Source organism: Aotus nancymaae, unplaced genomic scaffold (assembly GCF_030222135.1).
Source record: "Aotus nancymaae isolate 86718 unplaced genomic scaffold, 86718_ANA_hifiasm-v0.15.2.pri h1tg000067l, whole genome shotgun sequence".
NCBI lineage: Eukaryota > Metazoa > Chordata > Mammalia > Primates > Aotidae > Aotus > Aotus nancymaae.
The window spans coordinates 15373904-15395712 of NW_026988482.1; the positions used below are offsets into that span (position 1 = coordinate 15373904).

General features: G+C 39.8%; 1 protein-coding gene and 1 pseudogene across 7 annotated transcripts in view; one reads left to right on the forward strand and one right to left on the reverse strand.

The window, feature by feature from the left end:
* The window catches only part of ATP13A3 (ATPase 13A3), a 94702-nt gene that overhangs the window by 64455 nt on the left and 8438 nt on the right, over window positions 1–21809 (reverse strand). For 2 of the 7 annotated variants that reach the window (XM_064366943.1, XM_012448952.3), the window contains exon 2: window positions 680–777. In XM_064366943.1, the coding sequence (XP_064223013.1) occupies window positions 680–730 (51 nt within the window). In that variant the 5' untranslated portion in view covers window positions 731–777. Of the gene's footprint in view, window positions 1–679; window positions 4862–7208; window positions 7927–21809 lie in introns of those variants that run through there. The other 5 variants (XM_064366944.1, XM_064366942.1, XM_012448956.2 and 2 more) reach the window with 4 other exon arrangements.
* On the forward strand, window positions 11923–13469 carry LOC105714854 (DDB1- and CUL4-associated factor 8-like; annotated as a pseudogene).

The window sequence follows — 21809 nt, forward strand, 5'->3', positions numbered from 1 at the left end:
TTTTCCAAATGATTTGCTAATTGTTCCAATACCACTGCGACTGATCAATTTGATCCACTGACAAACTGCTTCATATGTTTCAGGTTAGCCCTGTAGCAAGCGTTGCCAGATTTAACAGATGAAAATACAGGGGGGTCCACTTAAATTTAAATTTCAAAGAAATAATAATCTTTTTGTCTGTCCCATGCAACATTTGAACATATTTATACTAAAAATTTCTCCCTGGATTATGTGACTTACATTTAACAGGACATCTTATATTTTACCTGATATCTTTCTGGCTCCCCACAACACAAAGTAGAGAAGTTGGGTTTTTTATTAAGCTGATTTTAGAAATTTTTTATAAATCAAAATTAGAAATCTTTATTTGGGATTATATTTAAATCTTTATTTGAGATTATACTAACCAACGTTACCTCTTAAATCACAAAATGCAAAAACATACTTCTTCTCCCTAAGTTTTAACAGATCACAAGTAAAAAAAGAATCACACTAAAACCAACTAATAGACACATTACACAATCCCAATTCAAAAGCACAGGATGAAGAAAGACGTCCATGGAGTTTAGCTGCTGCTGCTGCTGTTATTGTTGTTAATTGTACTTCTCTATTCCCTAGACTAATCAATTGCGGAGATAAAGTCTTCATACTTCACAAGTAAATTAGAACAGCTGGTTACCATTTCATCTTCTTGACCCTGATTGATGATCTTCCTTTCTTCTTTGTCCATACCTACAGTGGTTTAAAGGTCTTGTGCTTCAGAACAATGAAAGATCACTGAGGGAAGAAAAGGAACAAATGTTAGTGAATTATTTTATACCTTAGTAGACTATATAACTTCATTCTATCAACTCTATTACACAAGGGGTCTCCAACCCCTGGGCCACAGACCTGTTAGGAACAGGGCCACACAGTAAGTGGTGGGCGGCAGGCGAGCAAGCATTACAGCCTGAGCTCTACCTCCCATCAGATCAACAGTGGCATCAGATTCTTACAGGAGCATGAACCCAATTGTGAACTGGGCCTACAAGGGATCTAGGGTGCAGGCATCTTATGAGAATCTAATGCCTGACAACCTGAGATAGAACAGTTTCATCCCAAAACCATCCCTCCCCACCCGTAATCATCTTCCATGAAACCAGTCCCTGGTGCCAAAAAGGTTGGGGACCGCTGTTTTATACCATCCAAGTGTTCTTTTAATATTTAATAATATCTTGTTTAAATTTGAATCCTTCCAAAGTAGTGGTATATTCATCACTTGCTGATGGGATGTATCAAAATTTAGATGACACTTAAGTAGTTACTAAAGTGCTAGCTGGTTCTAATGACATTTTCAATGGGGTACCAGTGCTTGAACCTGCATCACTTACTACCACAAAACATGGCATATTTCATTAATTCGTTTATACTAGCAACAACTTTGATACAGAACAATTTACATTCTGAGAGGAACTACTAACAGAGTCTTCCTTTTCATTCCACAGATTCAGAAGTAGTCTAGTTTAACCATCTTGAGCTAAAAGTACTTCACACAACTCAAATTTATTCCCTGTAGCACAGTAAAGAGCTATAGCACTAGCAGTGAAACCCACCCAAAAACTTCTTAGGGATTATTAATCATCCCAATAAATATTTACTGAGCACCAATTATATAAATGGCAATCCCTGGCCAAGGGTCAATTGCTATGGCAGGTTTACTCCTACTGGAGAGCACTCAACTGACACCACCATTCGATTCCAACTCCACTAGGCAACCTTCTGATTGTTTCTGACTACCGACAAAGCTTGTCCAGAGAGAAAATCCATCAAGCCCACTGACTTATTTTTCCTTTTTTTTTTTTTTTTTTTTTTTGTATTTCAGTATTAAACATTCAGCTACACATTAAAGAAATTGGCAAGATGTAAGATGACACTAGTTTTCTAACTTTTTTTTTTAGAAAACATCTTCCAAAATGTTACTTAAAATGTAATATTTCATTATTGTTTTAGTAAATATTTAAAATATCAGTTTTAATTCATATATGGTATCAGTAGCTATAGCCTATATCAACAAAAGCTCTTTAGCATCTACAAAAATTTTCAATAATGTAAATGGGTTTCAGCCCCCAAAGTTTGAAAACCACTGCTTTAGATGAGGCTGATCTCACAGTAGGAATATTACTGCCTTCATTTCAGATTCCATCCATCTACTCATCTACCCAATGCACAGCAGGCTTTTCACACAGTAGGCACTCAAAAACGCTTACTGAATTAATGATCTGATAAAAGAAAATATGTGCACTGGGCCGGGCGCAGTGGCTCACACCTGTAATCCCAGCACTTTAGGAGGCCAAGGCGGGTGGATCACAAGGTCAGGAGTTTGAGACCAGCCTGGCCAATATGGTGAAACACCATCTCTACTAAAAATACAAAAAAATTAGCCGGGGGTGGTGGCACATGCCTATAATCCCAGCTACTCGGGAGGCTGAGGCAGAAGAATTGCTTGAACCCGGAAGGCAGATATAATGAGCCGAGATCCCACCACAGCACTCCAGCCTGGGAGACAGAGTGAGACTCTGTCTCAATTTAAAAAAAAAAAATGTGCACTAAGTAGCAATACCTATTTATTTTAACACAGTACAAATTAACAGTCAAGTAAAAACCAAATGCAGAATTTTAACGTAACCCCATACATAAGATTGCTGAAACTTCCTGATCTATCATAAAATTACCAATAGGAAGGGTCTGTCTGCCAGGCATGGTGGCTAACACCTGTAATCCCAGCACTTTGGGAGGCTGAGGAGGGCAGATCATCTGAGGTCAAGAGTGCAAGACCAGCCTGGCCAACATGGTGAAAAACCTCACCTCTAACAAAAATAGAAAATTTAGCTGGGCGTGATGGTGGGTGCCTGTAATCCCAGCTACTTAGGAGGCTGAGGCAGGAAAATCGCTTGAAACCAGGAGGTGGAGGTTGTAGTAAGCTGAGATCACGCCACTGCACTCCAGCCTGGGTGACAGAGCAAGACTCCATCTCAGGAAAAAGAAAGGAATCTGTCTGTACATTTACTTATGTTGTTTTAATAATTCCACTCCTAAGTGTGCCATTCTTATCAAACATGTAAATAAATACATAAAGACTGGTACAAAAATAAATGACCAATAAGATACTGAACTCAGTGCCATTGTGAAAAAGGAGAAACAGTACATACTATCAGGTCCAACTCCTCTAAACAAGCCGTATGACCATACAAAACGTTTTGGGCATGGTAACAAGATCTTCTCCACCTAGGGCAGTGTAATGATCCTAAAGCATATTACCAGAGTTATTCCACCATAATAATAATGCTCCACCAAATCGATAAACGTTTAGGTGGCAGTTATTCTCAAGGGTTATACCTGTTACTATAGACTATGGTGAGAATAAGCCCAACCTCTTTCCCTGGAGAAAAGATCGGCTATCATCACCTGAAAATGTTGAGTAATAATACTGTACAGGCCTACCATCAAAGTGTAAACCAAAGACCTTTTGCTCTGACACTGACCCTGCTAAAGAATACCAGTCTGAGGTTCTTAACCTTTAGTCTGTGATTCTTCCTTAGGAGCTCAAAAATGAATCTTGTAATCATCGCTCAGTAGTCACTGGGGTCAGTTTTGGTTTGGGTTTTGTTTGTCTGTTTTTTAAAACAGAGACAGGGTCTCAGTATTTGCCCAGGCTGGTTTAGAACTCCTGGGCTCAGGCAATCTTCCCACCTCAGCCTCCCAAAATGCTGAGACTGCAGAAATGAGCCACCACATCCCATGGGGTCATTTCTGATAACCAATTATGATCTCCAGTTCCAATCACCACCACCTAAAATACGTTTCCTCAGGGAAGGGATTACTTCAAATTCTTATATGGAGACGTCTGCTTCCAACCAAGTTGAAACAACAGGGATCATATTCGCCCTCCTGCCCTAAAGCAACAATAAAATATATCATGGTTTTCAAGGAACTGGACATTAGGCAATGAAGAAAAACTGGTAATTGAGAGATTAAAAAACAAACTAGATAAGTCCTACAACTGTCTCAGTTTACTAACAAAAAAAAAAAATGTTACAGGTCACAAAAGAAAAGGAGGACAGGGAACTCAGAGGGAGCCCAGCAATTTCCCTGAGTTTGGGAGAAAAAGCTGGGAGTCTGGGGAAGCACCAAAGCAATTAGGTTTGCTGGTCAGATCACCAGAAGAGAAGCTGACTAAGAACACCACTGCTCTGCAAGATGGACTCCCTCAAGCCTTCAGCTGTATACCGATCAGCACTTGTGCATGAAGAAACTACCAAAGGCCAGGGAAAGAACCACCCAAAATGATTAAGGGGGTTAAACCAGAAGAGCTCACAAAAGGCTGAGCATCATACCCATTTTCATCAACCACAGCAGAAAACCCCATTAGCCACAAGGAATCAGGAAAGGTATTCAGGTTTTTGCTTTAGTTAGTGGGATAAAATTAGCCTCAAACAAAAACTCCTCTGGTACTGCCTAACAAAGCTCAAACGTAAGACCCGAAATAATACAACTGCTTTTAAGTAAATAAGGCTAGGCACAGTGGCTCAAATCTGTAATCCCAGCACTTTGGGAGGCTGGGGTGGGCAGATCTTGAGACTAAAACTTCAAGACCAGCCTGGCCAACATAGTAAAACGCCATCTCTACTAAAAATACAAAAAAATTAGCCAGGCGTGGTGGTGCATGCCTGTAGTCCCAGTTACTCAGGAAGGTGAGGCAGGGTAATTGCTTGAATCCCAGAGGCAGAGGCTGCAGTGAGCCAAGATCAAGCTACTGCACTCCAGCCTGAGCAACAGCGTAAGACTCCATCTCAAACAAAAAAGAAAACAAATTATTAACTTTTAAAACACCAATGCGTCGAAGAAGTCAAAGTGGAAAATACAAAGTATTCTGAACTAAATAAAAATGATGTATTGGGCCGGGTGTGGTGGCTCACGCCTGTAATCTCAGCACTTTGGGAGGCCGAGGTGGGTGGATCACCTGAGGTCAGGAGTTTAAGACCAGCCTGGCCAACATAGTGAAACCCTGTCTTTAAAAAAATAAAAAAATAAAAAAAATTTTTTTAAATGATATATTGAAATTTGTAGGATGCCACTAAAACACTACTTAGTACTAAATATACAGCACTAAATTCCAATATCTGAGAGAAGAAAAGTCATGACCTTGGTTTCCACCTTAAGAAAAGTAGAGAACATCAGGGCTAGGTGGCTCACGCCTGTAATCCCAGCACTTTGGGAGGCCGAGGCGGGTGGATCACGAGGTCAAGAGATCAAAACCATCCTGGTCAACATGGTGAAACCCCGTCTCTACTAAAAATACAAAAATCAGCTGGGCATGGTGGCGCGTGCCTGTAATCCCAGCTGCTCAGGAGGCTGAGGCAGGAGAATTGCCTGAACCCAGGAGGCGGAGGTTGAGGTGAGCTGAGATCGCGCCATTGCACTCCAGCCTGGGTAACAAGAGCGAAACTCCGTCTCAAAAAAAAAAGACAAGTAGAGAACGAACAGCAAATTACTCCCAGAGTAACCGCTAAAGTGAAATAAAGTTTACAGAAAAAAATCAATGAAATAAAAAAACAGAAAGATAGAAGAAATGTTACTGAAACCAAAAAGGCTGGTTCTTTGAAATCAATAGAATTGCTAATTGCTAGCTAGACTCATCAAAAGGAAAGAACACAGGGAGGGGAGAGATGCAAATTACCAGTATCAGTAATAAGCAGATATAGCACAACAGATTCTGCAAGTATCACAAGGCCAATCGGGGAACTTAATAAGCAACTTTACACTGATAATCCAACTTTTTTGTAGGTTTAAAGTTACTTCAAAATTTAAAAATTTTTTAATTAAAAAACCCATCTTTATTGATCAGAGGATGGCCAAGAGTTTGATAACTGCTAAAGCTAAATTAAAAGCTGAGTGAATGGGTACATGAGAGTCCATTATACTAGTCTTTCTACTTTTTAATGTGTAGAAATTGTTGATAATAGAAAAGTTTTTCAAATAATAAATTAAACAGCTGGGTGCAGTGGTGCATGCCTGTAGTCTCAGCTACTCAGAAGGCTGAGATGAGAGAACCACTTGACCCTAAGAGTTTGAGTCCAGCCTAGGCAAAACAGTGAGACTCCACCACTAAAAAAACAAAAATTTAAAATTTAAAAAGTAATTAATAGCCACCCATCTGAATCTTTTAGATTGGAGAAAATTTTCAGAAGACATTTATTTTTAGCACAGAGCGCCACAAATATTGAGGACTCTGCCTCTAGGGGTCTGAAGTCCACTGACTCAATCTACTGTGTACCAGATATTATCCATAAACTCAACTGACCAAACTTTTACTGTTGGTTTTTGAGTCTTACTCTTCTTCACCCTTGTCTTTTATCAATTTCCCAGAAACATACAGACTTCCCACTCCTGTAAATCCAAATTTGTCAATGTAGAATGTATGTATAAATAGATAAATAAAACATGTTTTATAATTTTAGAAAGGAACTGCCATTAAAATCCAATGTTTTCATTAAACCCACGTACTTATAACTATTTAAAATCTTTTCTCCAAATATCTATGGAAGGAGTTCATCTTAGTTCAGCATAATTATATTTTTCACTTCATCTTCTGCAGTTCAAGTGACCACAGAAAGAACTATTTCCATTATTTTTAAATGAGCTATTACAGGTAGTTCACTGCCTATAGCAACCTAATTTCATGCTTTTCAAAATAGTTTTTTAACCATACTACACCGTTACTCTTTTTATGAATGTGATTTCTCTAAAATGGAGTTGGTTTTTAAAGCAAATTAAGTCTCAGCAAATTTTACTGAAGTGAAAGTGCTAAAAATAAATAATTCAAATAAAAAGTGCCTCTAAAAACCTCCAATTATTCACTTTGAACACATTATATACCTCAAAGGAAGTTATCCAAGAATTCACTTTTTGCATAAACTTTTAGTGAACTCCAATGTGACAATTCCAACAGCCCTTATATTTAAAACATATGTATGTTATATTTAAATTTTAAATGTACATAAATAAAAGTCCTGATTATTTCAATGACTCCAAAAAAATAAAAAACCACACAAACATATTTAAAATACACTGCTTACCAAGATAAAAATACATATTAAATACAATTCTACTATATATCTAATTACACATTTGAAGCATTAATACAAAATTTATAAAAACCCATTACTTACAGAAGTGTAACTTTTGTGGACTGCTGGAGCACGTTTTTAAATCAAGTCAAATTCTATATCACAGAAAACAAACTGAAGAAATGTTTCTTACCAACAGCACTATATCATCAGTCTTCCCAATTCCTGATACTGGCAGGGCTTTCAAAAGCTGGTTCTTAATAATAAAAATAGAACTAAGAATAAAAATTTAATTTTATGCCAAATATTTCTGTTTTGGTTCTGTTTGAACTACTTTCAAATGATTAAGATATTAAAATTTAGAATTTTGAAATTCACCAATTTTTAATAGGTTTCAGAAGATAGCCCTTCTGCCATCTGTCACTGGTAGAGCTCCTATTATTTGAATAGATCCTAGCTAGTTAGCTCAGTGAAGTTCCAATTCCAGAGTGCATGCCTGAGTCTTGATGTTATCTAAACAGCAAGGAGCTCATAGGCTATTGTGCTTAACCAAACCCTTCCTTGAATTTATAATAAACTTGATTTGCTGCGTGAGTGAAAAAAAAAAAAGGCAATATGGGACCAAGTAAAGCTACTGGGAATAGATCTCACTAAATTAAATATAATGCTAATTTTTTAAAGTTTACTTATTTTTGCACATTATGTAATTACTACAAACAATTAAAGTATACTATTAATACTATGCCATGCTAAAAGTTGGCAAATTCCATTTCCTAAAACAAGATGAGTTGTTTTCAGACACAGAAATCTCCAAACCTCAAAAATATATTTACTTCAAACCTGAGTTTCTCATGAGCTGTAACAGCATTATAATAGTGAGTGTGTAGAATGCTAGATTTTTTTAAGGATACTCCAAGTATGTGCCTAGAATTCCAGAGTAGGTAATTTCACAAAGTGATTTGAAGAATGACCTGTAATCAAGCAAAAGTTCAAGCAAAGCAATTTTGAATAATACATTTGTAATTTAATTTTTTCCTTCAGTCAGTATTTGCCATCTTCAGCAGTACTGAAGTAAAAAAACTAAAATTAAAAATGCATTATTCACCGAGGAGGGCAGACTGCCTGAGGTCAGGAGTTCAAGACCAGCCTGGCCAACATGGTGAAACCTCATCTCTACTAAAAATACAAAAATTAGCCAGGCAAGATGGCACACGCCTGTAATCCCAGCTACTCAGGAGGGCTGAGGCAGGAGAATCATTTGAACCGGGAGGTGAAGGTGCAGTGAGCCAAGGTCGTGCCACTGCACTCCAGCCTGTGCTACAGAGCAAGACTCCATCACCAAAAAAAAAAAAAAAAAAAAAAGGCATTATTCAAAATTCACAGCCGGGTGCAGTGGCTCATGCCTATAATCCCAGCACTTTGAGAGGCCAAGCAAGAAGGATCACATGAGGCTAGGAGTTCAACACCAGTCCGGCCAACATGATGAAACCCCATCTCTACTAAAAATACAAAAATTAGCCAAGAGTGGTGGTACATATCTGTAATCCTGTAATCCTGTAATCCTAGCTACTCAGGAGGCTGAGACAGGAGAATCACTTGAACGCAGGAGAATCACTTGAACCCAGGAGGTGGAGGGTTGCAGCGAGCCACGATCACACCACTTCACTCCAGGCTGGGGGACAGAGTGAGACTCTGTCTCAAAACAAAACAAAACAAAAAACAAAACTCACAAAACTAAACAAGTATAAAAGAAATTCAAGTAACTGAATTTCTCAATGGTGTTTAAGTTTATAACATATATAATTCTGTAGTTTTAAAAATTAAAGCTGCAATGAGACTTCTGTGACACCTTGCATTGCTGAATGAGAAAAGGAATTCTCCCACGTTGTTTTGTAGTCCTAGTTTTTTTCTTTTTGAGAATTAAACAGACCTACCAATCTTAAATAAAGATTTGATAAACCTATCTTTAAGGACCACACAAGCCAAGAGTGCTTTAATGATCTTGAACTATAAACAGTGCATTCTAAATATTATTTTATTTTCAAACTTGTAAAATCTATAGTAACTGACCTTACACAGTTCAAAATCAGTTCTACTTTTTGCTATTGAAATAAAATATGCCCCAATACATTTAAAGCCCTAACTCTACTCACTAAACAATTTCAATTTTAATACCTATACAAATACATGTAAAAAGAATTTTTTAAAAACCAGAATCATCCAACTGTAACAACCAAATTGTGACAATTCTTTATGAGGCAAAACTTAAAACTTCAAGTCAGCTCCTAAAAATAAGAATGACATAATATAATTTAATGAATATGTGGAAATTTTACAAGGATACCAGCTAGATTTTAACAAAGCTCTACTCAATACCCAGTTTATCACTTCCCATCTTGGACTTTCTCTTATAATATGCTTTTGTTTCTGTGTTTAGGCTTAAGGAAGACCATTGTATCCAATATACACCAAACCAAGACTGTATTTACATTTGTAAAGTGGAGTCTTTGCATAATTATACTTTTTTTGTATGTTACAAAACAATGTCATAGCTAGAACAAAATAAGTTATAATTAGAAAAGATAACATAATTACCTGTGTTAGGATCAATATGAAGAACAAGTTTAGCCTGCACGATACCATTCATTCTTGCACAGGTACTTTATCACTTTAATCATATGTACTATTCAAAAATCAAAATCAACCCTTTTATTCAGAGAAACCCCACATGGTTTTGTCTAATTGTATAGTATTTAGCAAAAAGGGGGAAGTTACCTTTGGACTAACAAATGATATGTACCTTTTAATCTCTCTCTTTATAAAAAATTGTATAAAATATCATTTATATGCAACGTAACAAAACAGTCTGCATTCTTAAAATGTTCACTTATGTCACTGAGAGATTTTCTATTTCAATCATTCAAGCTACTCTGGTCTTAAAACTTTCATCCCTTCCCCTAAATTGTTCTCAAGTATGTAACTTTTGAAAACTCCACATTCAAGGTTAAGAGTTATAAGGCTCTTATGATTGCAGCATAGGTTTCAAAACATTACTATCTATGATGAAAAACGCTGCAGCAGGCAATAGGAAATAGTGATAAGACCCCGACTGAATACTCAAAACTGGCAGAACCAAAATGGCCTAGAGAGAAAACCGACACCTATCCCTAAGATAATCAAAAGGCTTAATGTATCAATAAATTGGTGACAGTGGCTACCTCTGGGCTGGGTGGGAGTGAGGAAGAGATATTAGTGCCTTTGGAATGCCTTTACCAGAAGGAAGACTGAACAGTTGATTGAATACATGCATAAACTTCTAATTCCACAGTGCATGGGCAACCCTGGGTTTAAACTTGTAGGAACCTTTGAAATACATCATGGTGCTTGCTCTATCAGACCATTCTCTTTGCTTGGGTCTTACCCTAGACAAGAGAAAGTTGTCGGTCTGAAGTCTCCTTTAACAAGTGTGTTTCTATTAATTAGATTTATTTCCATCTCCTCTACATTTTGGCCCAGCTGAAAAAGTATGAGCCTATAATACAGCATAAGTAGCAGCAAATTCTTCAAAAAAAAAAAAAAAAAAATTGAGACGGCATCTTATCTGTCACTCAGGCTGGAATGTAGTGGGCACAACCTCAGCTCACTGCAACCTGCACTTCCCGGTTCAAGCAATCCTCTCACCTAGGCCTCCTGAGTAGCTGGGACCACAGGTGTGTACCAACATGCCCAACAAATTAGTTGTATTTTTAAAGAGATGGGGTTTCATCATGTTGCCCAGGATGCTCTCAAACTACTGGACTCAAGCAATCTGCCCATCTCAGCCTTCCAAAGTGCTGGGATTACAGGTATGAGCCACCGCACCCAGCCCTAAATTAGTTTTATCAAACTAATTCATCTAAGTATTAAGTGTGCATCTTATGCCAGGTTCTTTATTAGAACAGTAGGATTTACAATTTCATCCCCAAAACAAACAAAAACAAATGAAAAGAGCACAGTACAAGAGTCAACTTTAGATTCAGTGGCTGGCTTTGTCAAGAAGAGTGTGGTGGCTTTCAGGTTGCTGGAGGTGACTGGCAATTTGCAGTATCTTTGAATTCACTAACAGGTCAAAATACAAATCTTTGTGAAGACCCTGACCATCACCCTGGAGGATAAGCCCAGTGACACCACTGAGAATGTGAAGGCCAAGATTCAGGGTAAAGAAAGTATGCCCCTTGACTTAGAGAGGCTCATTTCTACAGGCAACCAGCTGGAAGATCACACGTCTTCTGATTACAACATCCAGAGGCAACCCTGCACCTGGACTCCATCTGAGGAATGGCTGTCAATTCTTCAGTCTTGTATTCACAGTGCCCAATAATGGCATTACTCTGCACTATAGCCATTTGCCCCAATTTAAATTTAGAAATGACCAGTTTCAGTAATAGCTGAACCTGTTCCAAATGTTAATAAAGGTTTTGTTGTGGATGATGGCGGTGTCGGTGGTGGCAGTGGATGGGGTGGCTGGGCCTGGAACAGTAGGAACAGCTGCTAGCAGAAGGATGACCCAAGATAGGAAGCGGGCTGCTGAGCCTCGCTGATTCCCGTGCTTGTAACTGCCCCAGCCGGACTCCCCCTCCTTGACCCACTGCGTCTGTGTCTCATTCCATCTCGGCCTGCCCCCCACTCCTCAGCCGGTTTCCCCTAAGGATGTGCCTGACCCCTTTCCCAAGCTCTTGGCGCTCAGGTCTTTTCCTTCCACTAACCCGAAGTCATCGCCGGGAGTACTGGTTGTCCTTTCCTCAGAAGATAAACCTTTGCCATGTAAACTTTTAACTTTTCTCAGTCCTTCAGTGAACCTACAGACCTGTTTTCTCAGGAGCTCAGCCTGGCCTTACTTCAGTGATAAAAGGAGGAAAGGCTGGCTACAGCAAACATCATTCAAGATGTCCAGCAAAGGGAGCAGCACAGATGGCAGAACAGACTTAGCCAACAGAAGCCAGCAGTCCAGAGGAGATGTCTGGAGCTGAAGAGGGGAGGGAGACATCCTCAGGCATTGAAGTGGAAGCCTCAGACCTGACTTTGAGAGTTTGACTGGGGATGATGGTGGCCCCAACGGCACCAGCACAGAAAGTCAAGGCACAGACACAGAGAGCTCAGGGGAAGATAAGGACTCTGACAGCATGGAGGACACTGGTCATTACTCCATTAATGAAGAAAATCGAGTCCATGACCGCTCAGAGGAAGAGGAGGAAGAAGAACAGCCGTGGCACCGTGTACAGAACAAGCAGGCTAACCGTGACCAGGATTCATCAGATGATGAGTGTGCCCTAGAGGACTGGGTGTCCTCAGAAACATCAGCTCTGCCCCGACCTTGCTGGCAAGCCCTCCCTGCCCTTCAGGAGAGGGAGCTGGGTTCAAGTGCCCACTTTGTCTATAAGGCCTGTGGGGCAAGAGTCTTTGTGCAATGTTTCCACCTGCAGCATAGACTTAAGGGCCACATTGGTTGTGTCAATTCCCTGCACTTTAACCAGCACGGCACCTGGCTGGTCAGTGGCAGCAATGACCCGAAGGTGGTGGTGTGGGATTGGGTGCGGCGGCAGCCTGTACTGGACTTTGAGAGTGGCCACAAAAGTAATGAGTTCCAGGCCAAGTTTCCTCCTAATAGTGGTGATTCCATTCTGGCCATATGTGACAGGCAGGTTTGGGTAGCAGAACTGTCTGCACACAGTGTTGCAAGAATACGAAATGTGTGGCCCAGAACAAGGGAGCGTCTCACAAGTTGGCTCTGGAACCAGACTCTCCCTGTATGTTCTTATCTGCAGGTAAAGATGCTATTGTTTTCACCATTGACCTGAGACAAGACCGCCCAGCTTCAAAACTGGTGGTAACAAAAGAGAAAGAAGAAAGTGGGGCTGTATACAATCTATGTGAATCCTGCCAATACCCACCAGTTTGCAGTGGGCGGATGAGATCTGTTTGTAAGGATTTATGACCAGGGGAAAATTGATGAGAATGAGAACAATGGAGTACTCAAAAGTTCTGCCCTCATCACCTAGTGAACAATGAGTCCAAAGCAAACATAACCTGTCTTGTGTACAGCCACGATGGCACAGAGCTCCTGATCAGTTACAATGATGAAGACATTCACCTCTTCAACTCCTCTCACAGTGATGGGGCCCAGTATGTTAAGAGATATACGGGCCACAGAAATAATGCCACAGTAAAAGGCGTCAATTTCTATGGCCCCAAGAGTGAGTCTGTGGTGAGTAGTAGTGACTGTGGGCACATCTTCCTCTGGGAGAAATCATCCTGCCAGATTATTCAGTTCATGGAGGGGACAAGGGAGGCGTGGTAAACTGTCTTGAGCCCCACCCTCACCTGCCTGTGAGGACTTCCCAGAAAAATAGGATCCTGGGATGGGGTTGCTGAGGGGAAAAAATACCCCAACTGTAATAGACTTTTAAAAAACAAAGGAAGAAGAGGTCAAAAACCTAAACCAAAAAGAGAGTGGCACTCCTACCCTCCACTCGCCCATTGGTACTGAATAGCGAGTTGTTCCCCCCGCCCTCTCTGCCCAGGAAACAAGGGAGATTAAAGAAAAAGAAGCCCCATTCCCTATCCCAAACTAGTTAACAAAATAGGCTTCCCTCTCCTCTCAAAAAGAGGCTTTGGGGAGAGGCCATTTCTGCTGAGTCCTATGCACCTCTCCATGGAGGCCCATTCCAGGTCTCAACTCCCATTCCTAGATACTCTGTGTTGATTTATTCCTCTGGTTTGTCCTAGGAATAAATCGGCAACAAGTGGCCTAGACCATGATGTGAAGATCTGGCCACCCACAACTGAAGTTTCCACTGAGCTGACAGGGTTAAAAGATGTGATTAAGAAGAACAAGCAGGGGCAGGATGAAGATGGCTTGCACCACACTGACCTATTTGATAGTCACATACTGTACTTCCTCATGCATCACCTGAGACAGAGACGCCATCACCGGAGCTGCCGAGAACCTGGGGTTGGGGCCACAGAAGCGGACTCTGATGAGTCTCCCAGCTCCTCAGACACATCGGAGGAGGAGGAAGGCCCTGAGTGCAGTGCATGCCATCTTGAAGCCTCATACCTAGGTGGGGTGGGCTGGGGCTGCCAACCTGATCCTGCCTGGGCAACCCTTTCCGGTCCCAGGCCCTACATTCAGCAGAAACACACTTTGGACTTTTTGCTTTAGATAAAAGAAAGACATCCCAGGAGAAAGGACAAACCAGAGGAATAAATCAACACAGAGTATCTAGGAATGGGAGTTGAGACCTGGAATGGGCCTCCATGGAGAGGTGCATAGGACTCAGCAGAAATGGCCTCTCCCCAAAGCCTCTTTTTGAGAGGAGAGGGAAGCCTATTTTGTTAACTAGTTTGGGATAGGGAATGGGGCTTCTTTTTCTTTAATCTCCCTTGTTTCCTGGGCAGAGAGGGCGGGGGGAACAACTCGCTATTCAGTACCAATGGGCGAGTGGAGGGTAGGAGTGCCACTCTCTTTTTGGTTTAGGTTTTTGACCTCTTCTTCCTTTGTTTTTTAAAAGTCTATTACAGTTGGGGTATTTTTTCCCCTCAGCAACCCCATCCCAGGATCCTATTTTTCTGGGAAGTCCTTAAAGCCCCTAACCATCCCATACTCTTCACTTTCCCTTTCTCCTCATTCATTCTCTGTACATATCACAGTGTTCTGCACTTGATTACATATCCTTCACTCTCTTCTGTTCATCCCATCACCCCTTAAATAGGTCAGGTGAGGGAGGCTGGGGAGAGATGGGAGGAGGGGCAGAAGTGAAGGAGGGGCAGAAGTGAAGGAGGGATAGGAAGGATGCTACCTCTTCTGTTATTTTTTTTTAAAAAACATGGTTTGGTGGCAGCAATCTCCCTGTCCCTATCACTGTTAGAGGCCTAATTTTATAACTATATTAGAAAGCAAGTCAAACTTGGATGTATCAAGGCAAAATTATTGTCCAAGTTTAAATACCTATATATTCTCTATGAATGCAATAAAGGGACTTAAAGGGAAAAAAAAGGTTTTGTTGCTGCACAGTAGCCAAAAAAAAAAAGACAGCCAACCTTAACTTTTCCTTAAATAACAATGAATTCAACATGAACTATTATGCAAGTTTCTTCATGCTGGTCTGAACTTCTTCTCCACTAAAATAAGGCAGGTGTGGAATAATCCCTACAATAATATCAACCAAAAAGGTTTTGACCTACACAAGCATGGTCTCTGTATACGGCTTGCTGGTACACTCTTTCACCACTAGGGGACGTTCCAACATTAGTAAGGAAGAAAGGTTGAGTTACAATAAGCCTTAATAAATAGAACTGTTGCAGCTATCCGAAGTGACCAAGAATGATTAAAGATGAGAAATGACCTCAAAGAACTAAAAATAGAACTACTATTCGACCCAGCAATCCCATTACTAGGTATATATCCAAAGGAAAACAAATCGTTCTACAAAAAAGACACACGCACTCATATGTTCATCACAACACTATTCACAGAAGCAAAGACATGGAATCAACCTAGGTGGCCATCACATATACACTACAGAATACTATGCAGCCATAAAAAATAATGAAATCATGTCTTTTGTAGCAACATAGATGCAGATGGAGGCCATTATCTTAAGCATTCAAATTAATGGAGAAACAGAAAACCAAATACTACATGTTCTAAGTGGGAGCTGAACACTGGACATATATGGACATAAAGATGGGGAGCAGTGGACACTGGGGACGACTAGACGAGGGAAGGAAGGAGTGGGGTGAGGGGACCTATTGTGTACTATGCTCACTACCTGGTTGATGGGATCAATCATACCCTAAACCTTAGCATCACGCAATATGATCCATGTAACAAACCTGCATAGTTATTCCCTGAATCTGAAAGTTGAAATTTTAATGAGAAACTATGTAAGATATTTTAGTACCAGTGGACATTGTGACAGGGAAAGGAGGAACTGCCTTTTTAAAAGATGTCCTGCATTCACGCGTCTCAACAAAAAATTAAGATATGCAATAAAACACAAAACAAATGATAATGGGGAGGAGAGAGGCAGGCATATTAATACTCCCTTTACATTCTAGTCTGAAACTAGAATTTAGAAATCTTACAAAGTTGTGAAGCAGGGGAGATAACAGTAACAAAGAGCACATGAACCTATTAGAGAACAACAGTATGTATTTAAAGTATAAAATTATATGGTAAGACATTATTTGCCCATTAAACTGGCAGAAAAAAAAAAACGACAAGGAGCAGCATAATATATTGGTCTTAGGAGTCAATCTGTACTACCTGTTAAAAAACCAATTGACAAGATTTTTAAATTTCATCTACAGCCACACTACCCTAAACATGCCCATCTCTTCTGATCTCGGAAGATATTTAAATTTAAAACACATACACTTTGATCCAACAATCCCTGTTTTTAAAATCTATGACAAATGTTTTATATATATATAAGTACATAGGTACAAAACATGTATACTGCAGCACTGTTTGCAACAGAGGGAAAAAAAAAAAACCCTGGAACCTACCTGAATGTCCATTAATAGAAGAATAGATGAATAATTTATGACATTAAGGAGAATGAGTTAAATCTATGTGTAGAGACCAAGATCTACATAATATACAAAGACAGGAAAAAGGGAATATGTCAATACACTATTTTTGTAGCAACCAAGTAACTCTTGTGGATACGTGTTTTTAAAAGAGCAAAGAGAAAGGTATAAGATACACACCAAACTTAACATCATCTGGTATTGCAAGGCAGAGGCTACCATTAAGAGTTCCTTCAAATTCCTCTGCATCTTTAGACTTATAAAGTAGAGTGTAAGAGTTTTGTGCTTTCTTTCCTTTGGGGGTGATAGTGGGTATTTAAAAGTAAAAACAGCCGGGCGTGGTGGCTCATGCCTGTAATCCAAGCACTTTGGAGGCCAAGGCGGGCGGATCACCTGAGGTCAGGAGTTCAAAACCAGCCTGACCAACATGGTGAAACCCCTCCTTAAAAAAAAAAAAAAAAGTAAAAACACCTCATTAGAATAAAAGAGTTTTTTTGCATTTAAGAGATGGGGTCTCACTCTGTTGCCCAAGCTGGAAGACAGTGGCACCACCACAGCTGACCACAACCTCCACTCCTGAGCTCAAAGGATGCTCCCTTGAGCAGGAAGGGACTACAGGCCTGAGCCACCACACCTGACTAATTCCCCCATTCCCCACTTAAAGATGAGGTCTTTTCATCTTGCCCAGGCTGGTCTCGAACACCTGGGCTCAAGGAAGCCTCCCACCTTGGCCTCCCAAGCAGCTGAAAATGAGTGTTTTAAAATAAGCAAAAAAGAAATTGTGTGGCATGGGCATCCAATATAATAGGAATTGACAAATCAAGAGTTTCAATAACAGCTTGTATAAACAAACCAAATGGATAAATGAGCCTAATTCCCCCAAACTAAAAATTATACTTTTAAGTTCAGAGGTAAGGTAAAGGTTTTCACTGAGTAATATGTAAATGAATGTCTTCCATTATCATGCAAATTAACGACTATTCATTTTAAACTGTAATGCTATTAACTGACATTTCAGTCATCGATTTAAAGATGGTCTCTGAAATTTAAACATTCGTGAATTCTCCTTTTACCACAGCTAAAATCAAAATGTAGCTTAGATAAAACCTTACAGTTGCTGTCAACAAGTGACTGCTGTGATGCAGTACTCACTGCACGCACATGCTTAAAATTGGACTCACTGCTCATACTACGGTCATTTCAGCTAAGTAATGTGCGCTGTTGTTAAGACTACCTTGAGTTTAAATTATTGATTGAAGTATTCAAAAAGATTACACTGTAGTTGCATAATAAAACAAAAAGTAACATTCTGCATAGAAAGATACTGAAACAGAGCAGTGCAGTGGAGAGGAAAAGCAAGGATGAGAAAAAGGGGAGGTGGTACAGGACTAGAGAAGAGTAGAGAACAAAAAAAGAAGAGTAGAAAAGAATTTTCCAGAAGTTATACTTCCAAGTCTTCGGTATATTAAGGAGATACACGTAAACCTCAAAAATGTTTGTTTTTTTCTTATTAATAGCAAACCTACAAATTATTTTTTTCATTACTTCTGTATGGTTCACTTCAGAACTACTGTACAATTTGAAAAAGAGCAAAATTAGTTTTACTCATGATCTACACTATGGAATGATTTATATTTCACTCTTCCAGATTATGATTTGAAAATCTAACCACAAAGAAGCACAAACTCACCAGGAAAGTATTCTGTACAAAAAGTACAATCTTGCAAATCAGTAACTGTAACTCATAGGTACTTGGGTCAACTTTAAGTTACATAAATTTGGGCTTTTGTTTTACTCCTTTGTATAATCTGAAACCTACCCATGCCGACTCAGCATGGACAATACAAAGCCCATGACATCTACATTCAACAAATATTTCAAAAAGACAGTCATACAAGTTGCTACTGAAGAAGTTAATCACCTTATTCATGGTACAATCTTCACAGAAACGTTAACTTTCAAACCTCCTATGATCATCCTGTAAGCCACTATCCAAGATTAAAAAAAAAAAAAACGCACACACACACACAAAACACAATCAATGTATTTAGTTAGGTACTATAACAACCACAATAGTAACTGACATCTGTACTGATATTTAGTTTAAAAAACATTTTTACAGGCATTATCTACTCTACTTACCAGTTTTCAACCAGTTTTCCTGCCTTTCAAAACCAGGAAAAAATAATTTTCACTTAACCAAGATTAGCATTTTTCATTTTCCCCAGAAAGTGAAGCATGGGGTGACTTTACATCAAAAAGCCTTGCCAACAAATTAAGGAATGACATCTTTCCAGGGACAAAATTCATTTAAAAACCAGTTCTTGCTCCAAATGTACTTGAAATACATTTTTCATAAGGAAAATAGTGTCTAGGTTCCTAAGATAGCCCACAAATGCCCATTTTGCCTCCTACCACTCTGCTGAGCTGCAGTTCACATTACACTAGCCTGGGTTGCTGGGCAGGTAGCCAGGTTACCAAGCCTCCATTTCCTCTGCCCACTTCTTAATTATTAATATTCCTCAGGCTCTTCTCTTTGTAACAATCTCATCAAGGGTGGCACTACTGGACCATCTATGATGGCAACTACCAAGTCACATTTTCAGCACTGATCTCTCATGTGCTTCAGACCCACGGATTCAACTAGTTGTTTACAGACAGCTAAATTTCAATATGCTCATTTTATCTTTCTTCCAAAAAATCTGTGCCCCCACCCAGCCACCACTAATTTCCCCTACTCCTTTAGTGAGTAAGATTTGCCTAAAAAGCCATGCAAGGAATTCAGAAATCACCCTTGAACTTTTCCTATCCCGCACTTTCTATATCCAACTGGCCACTAATCTTATCATTGCTACCCCTCTTGAATCCGCTTCACCATGCCTATCTCCACTGGCTTTGCCTTGATTTAGGTCCTGAGCCCTAGTCTCCCTCATTCAAGTCTACATGCAACCAGATATGATCATTTCTCTCTCTGCCTAAAATTTCAGTAACTTCCTATTGTCTGCAGTAGCAATCCCCAAACTGGTAAAAGAGTACCTTCAAAGTAATTTTTTTTTCAAAAAAATTAAGTTGAACTGGTTAAACAATATTAAACAGGCCTCTCACTAGCAAGGTTTTGAAGTCTTAAAACACACAACATTATGTATTTCCCTGCCATGAGGAACTGCAGTGGAAGGGAGCCCCAACTGGGTTTCAAGGTCAAAGTCAAAACTTACTGCAAGACATGTAAGATCCTACAGACTCTGGCCCTGTCTAGTTGTCAACACCATCTGCCATTCATCAATGGTTATCTTTCACCCCTTAGAAACCTTACAAGTCATTCATTTAGAACAACACAATCTGTAGTTCTTCAAAGAGCCCTACTGTTTCCTGACTCCACTTCTTTATATAGAATATTCCTTCTGCCAAGAATGCCCTTCTCGAACTTAGTCTGGCTGAGAGCTCCTACTTGCTCTTCCAGGGCCAGCTCAGGCTACTAAACTTTGTTTGTCCCTTCCACCTCCTAGCAGAGGACTGCCCCCACCCGTCTCCCAACTCTGCAGGTATCAGAGCACTTGTCCAACAGTATGTTGAACTGACAGACTAAAAACCTTAAAGGCTGGGAACCAGGCAAGCATCCAGCAGTACAGCTGAATAAAGGAGACAGGGCAAGACTGGGTGAAGAAGGGGAGGAATCCCTCTTCTTTTTCTGGGCAAAATTTTACAACGGAGTAATTTTGTCTTTGACATGCTCCCGCATCTCATCCCTATTCCCCTTTCCCGACTTTCCCAAAATCCTGTCTTCCCAGATCCCTTAGTGATCTCATGTAATTTTGCACAACCTCCACCACAGCACTATATTCTTCAGATCAATGACTTCCTCTTCCTCTTAACCAAGAGTCCTTCTGCTCAGAAGTTAACATATAAATTAGTGACAGCTTCTCATAGCTGTTAACCTAAGATGAATCTCTAAGAAACAAAATCTTAAAAGAAGTATGAAGAGGATATGGGGAGTGGACACTCAATCACACAGAAAGTCTGGCCCAGAAGAGTCTAGGAGTCTTTTCCTGACTGAGCTTCCCAGATGTGTTCCCATTTCACTTCATCCATTCCTACAGATTAGCTCAATGGGTGCTACTGGTAGAGACAGAGCTGGAGCAGGCGCTACAATCCTACAGATCATTTATCCATTCTTCTTGGGTTGAATACCTGTGTATTTGTTTTAGTTTGAGACCACTTATGGTTAATTCTTCATTAGACAGAAAGTTCTCACCAACATGTTCACCAATGAACTTAAAACAGTGTCTTCACTCTAAGCCAAGCAGTTCCCCTAAATCTAACCCCAAACTACTGCTTGACTAGAAAAAGGTAAATTAAATCAGAAAACCAAAATGTTGCCGAGTATCCTAATATTTCAAAGAAATCTGTAAATATTAAATTAGCATTCTAGTAATAATCATTCCGGTTTATTGACACTTTTGATTTCATAAAAAGTCATTTGTTAGAATGGTATTGCCTACCATGTGCCAACTTGTGGGCTAAATGCTGGAGATTACAAGATTAAATGTGTAACCTCAAGGAACCATATCTAGTTGGCTACACAAATAAATAAGCTAACAAAAACAAATATCAAACAAAATGGTGAGCAAGGTAGCAGGGAGAAAGAGAGGAGAACCAAGAACAGAAAAGACTTCAGAAAAGAACTATCCCTTGATCTAAGACCTGAAGAATGTAAAGCTGATCAAGCAAACAAGCAGTAAGAGGGAAAACATTAGGGAAAAAATAGAGGGATGAAACCCAAGCAGGGGAACTACCATATGCAGAAGCACTACAGTGAGTGATCCTAAAAAATGTCAGAAACACAAATTATTTAAACTGGCTGGTGCACAAGGTGATGGCCTTTGAGGAATAATTACAAATGGAGGTTTAGAAAGATAGGACAGGATCAGATTATGGTGAAGGCTCTTGTTAGACATGATAAACAATATAGATTATCTTGTAGGTGATGGAGATTCTGAACTTTTATCAACTGAAAGAGATCCTAGGCCAGGCCAAGGAGCCACATTCCTGAAGAACACAACGTGAATGGTATCCTCTGGACTTGTGCAATTCAACAGCACAATGTTTACCTGCTGGACTGTTTATGTGTAA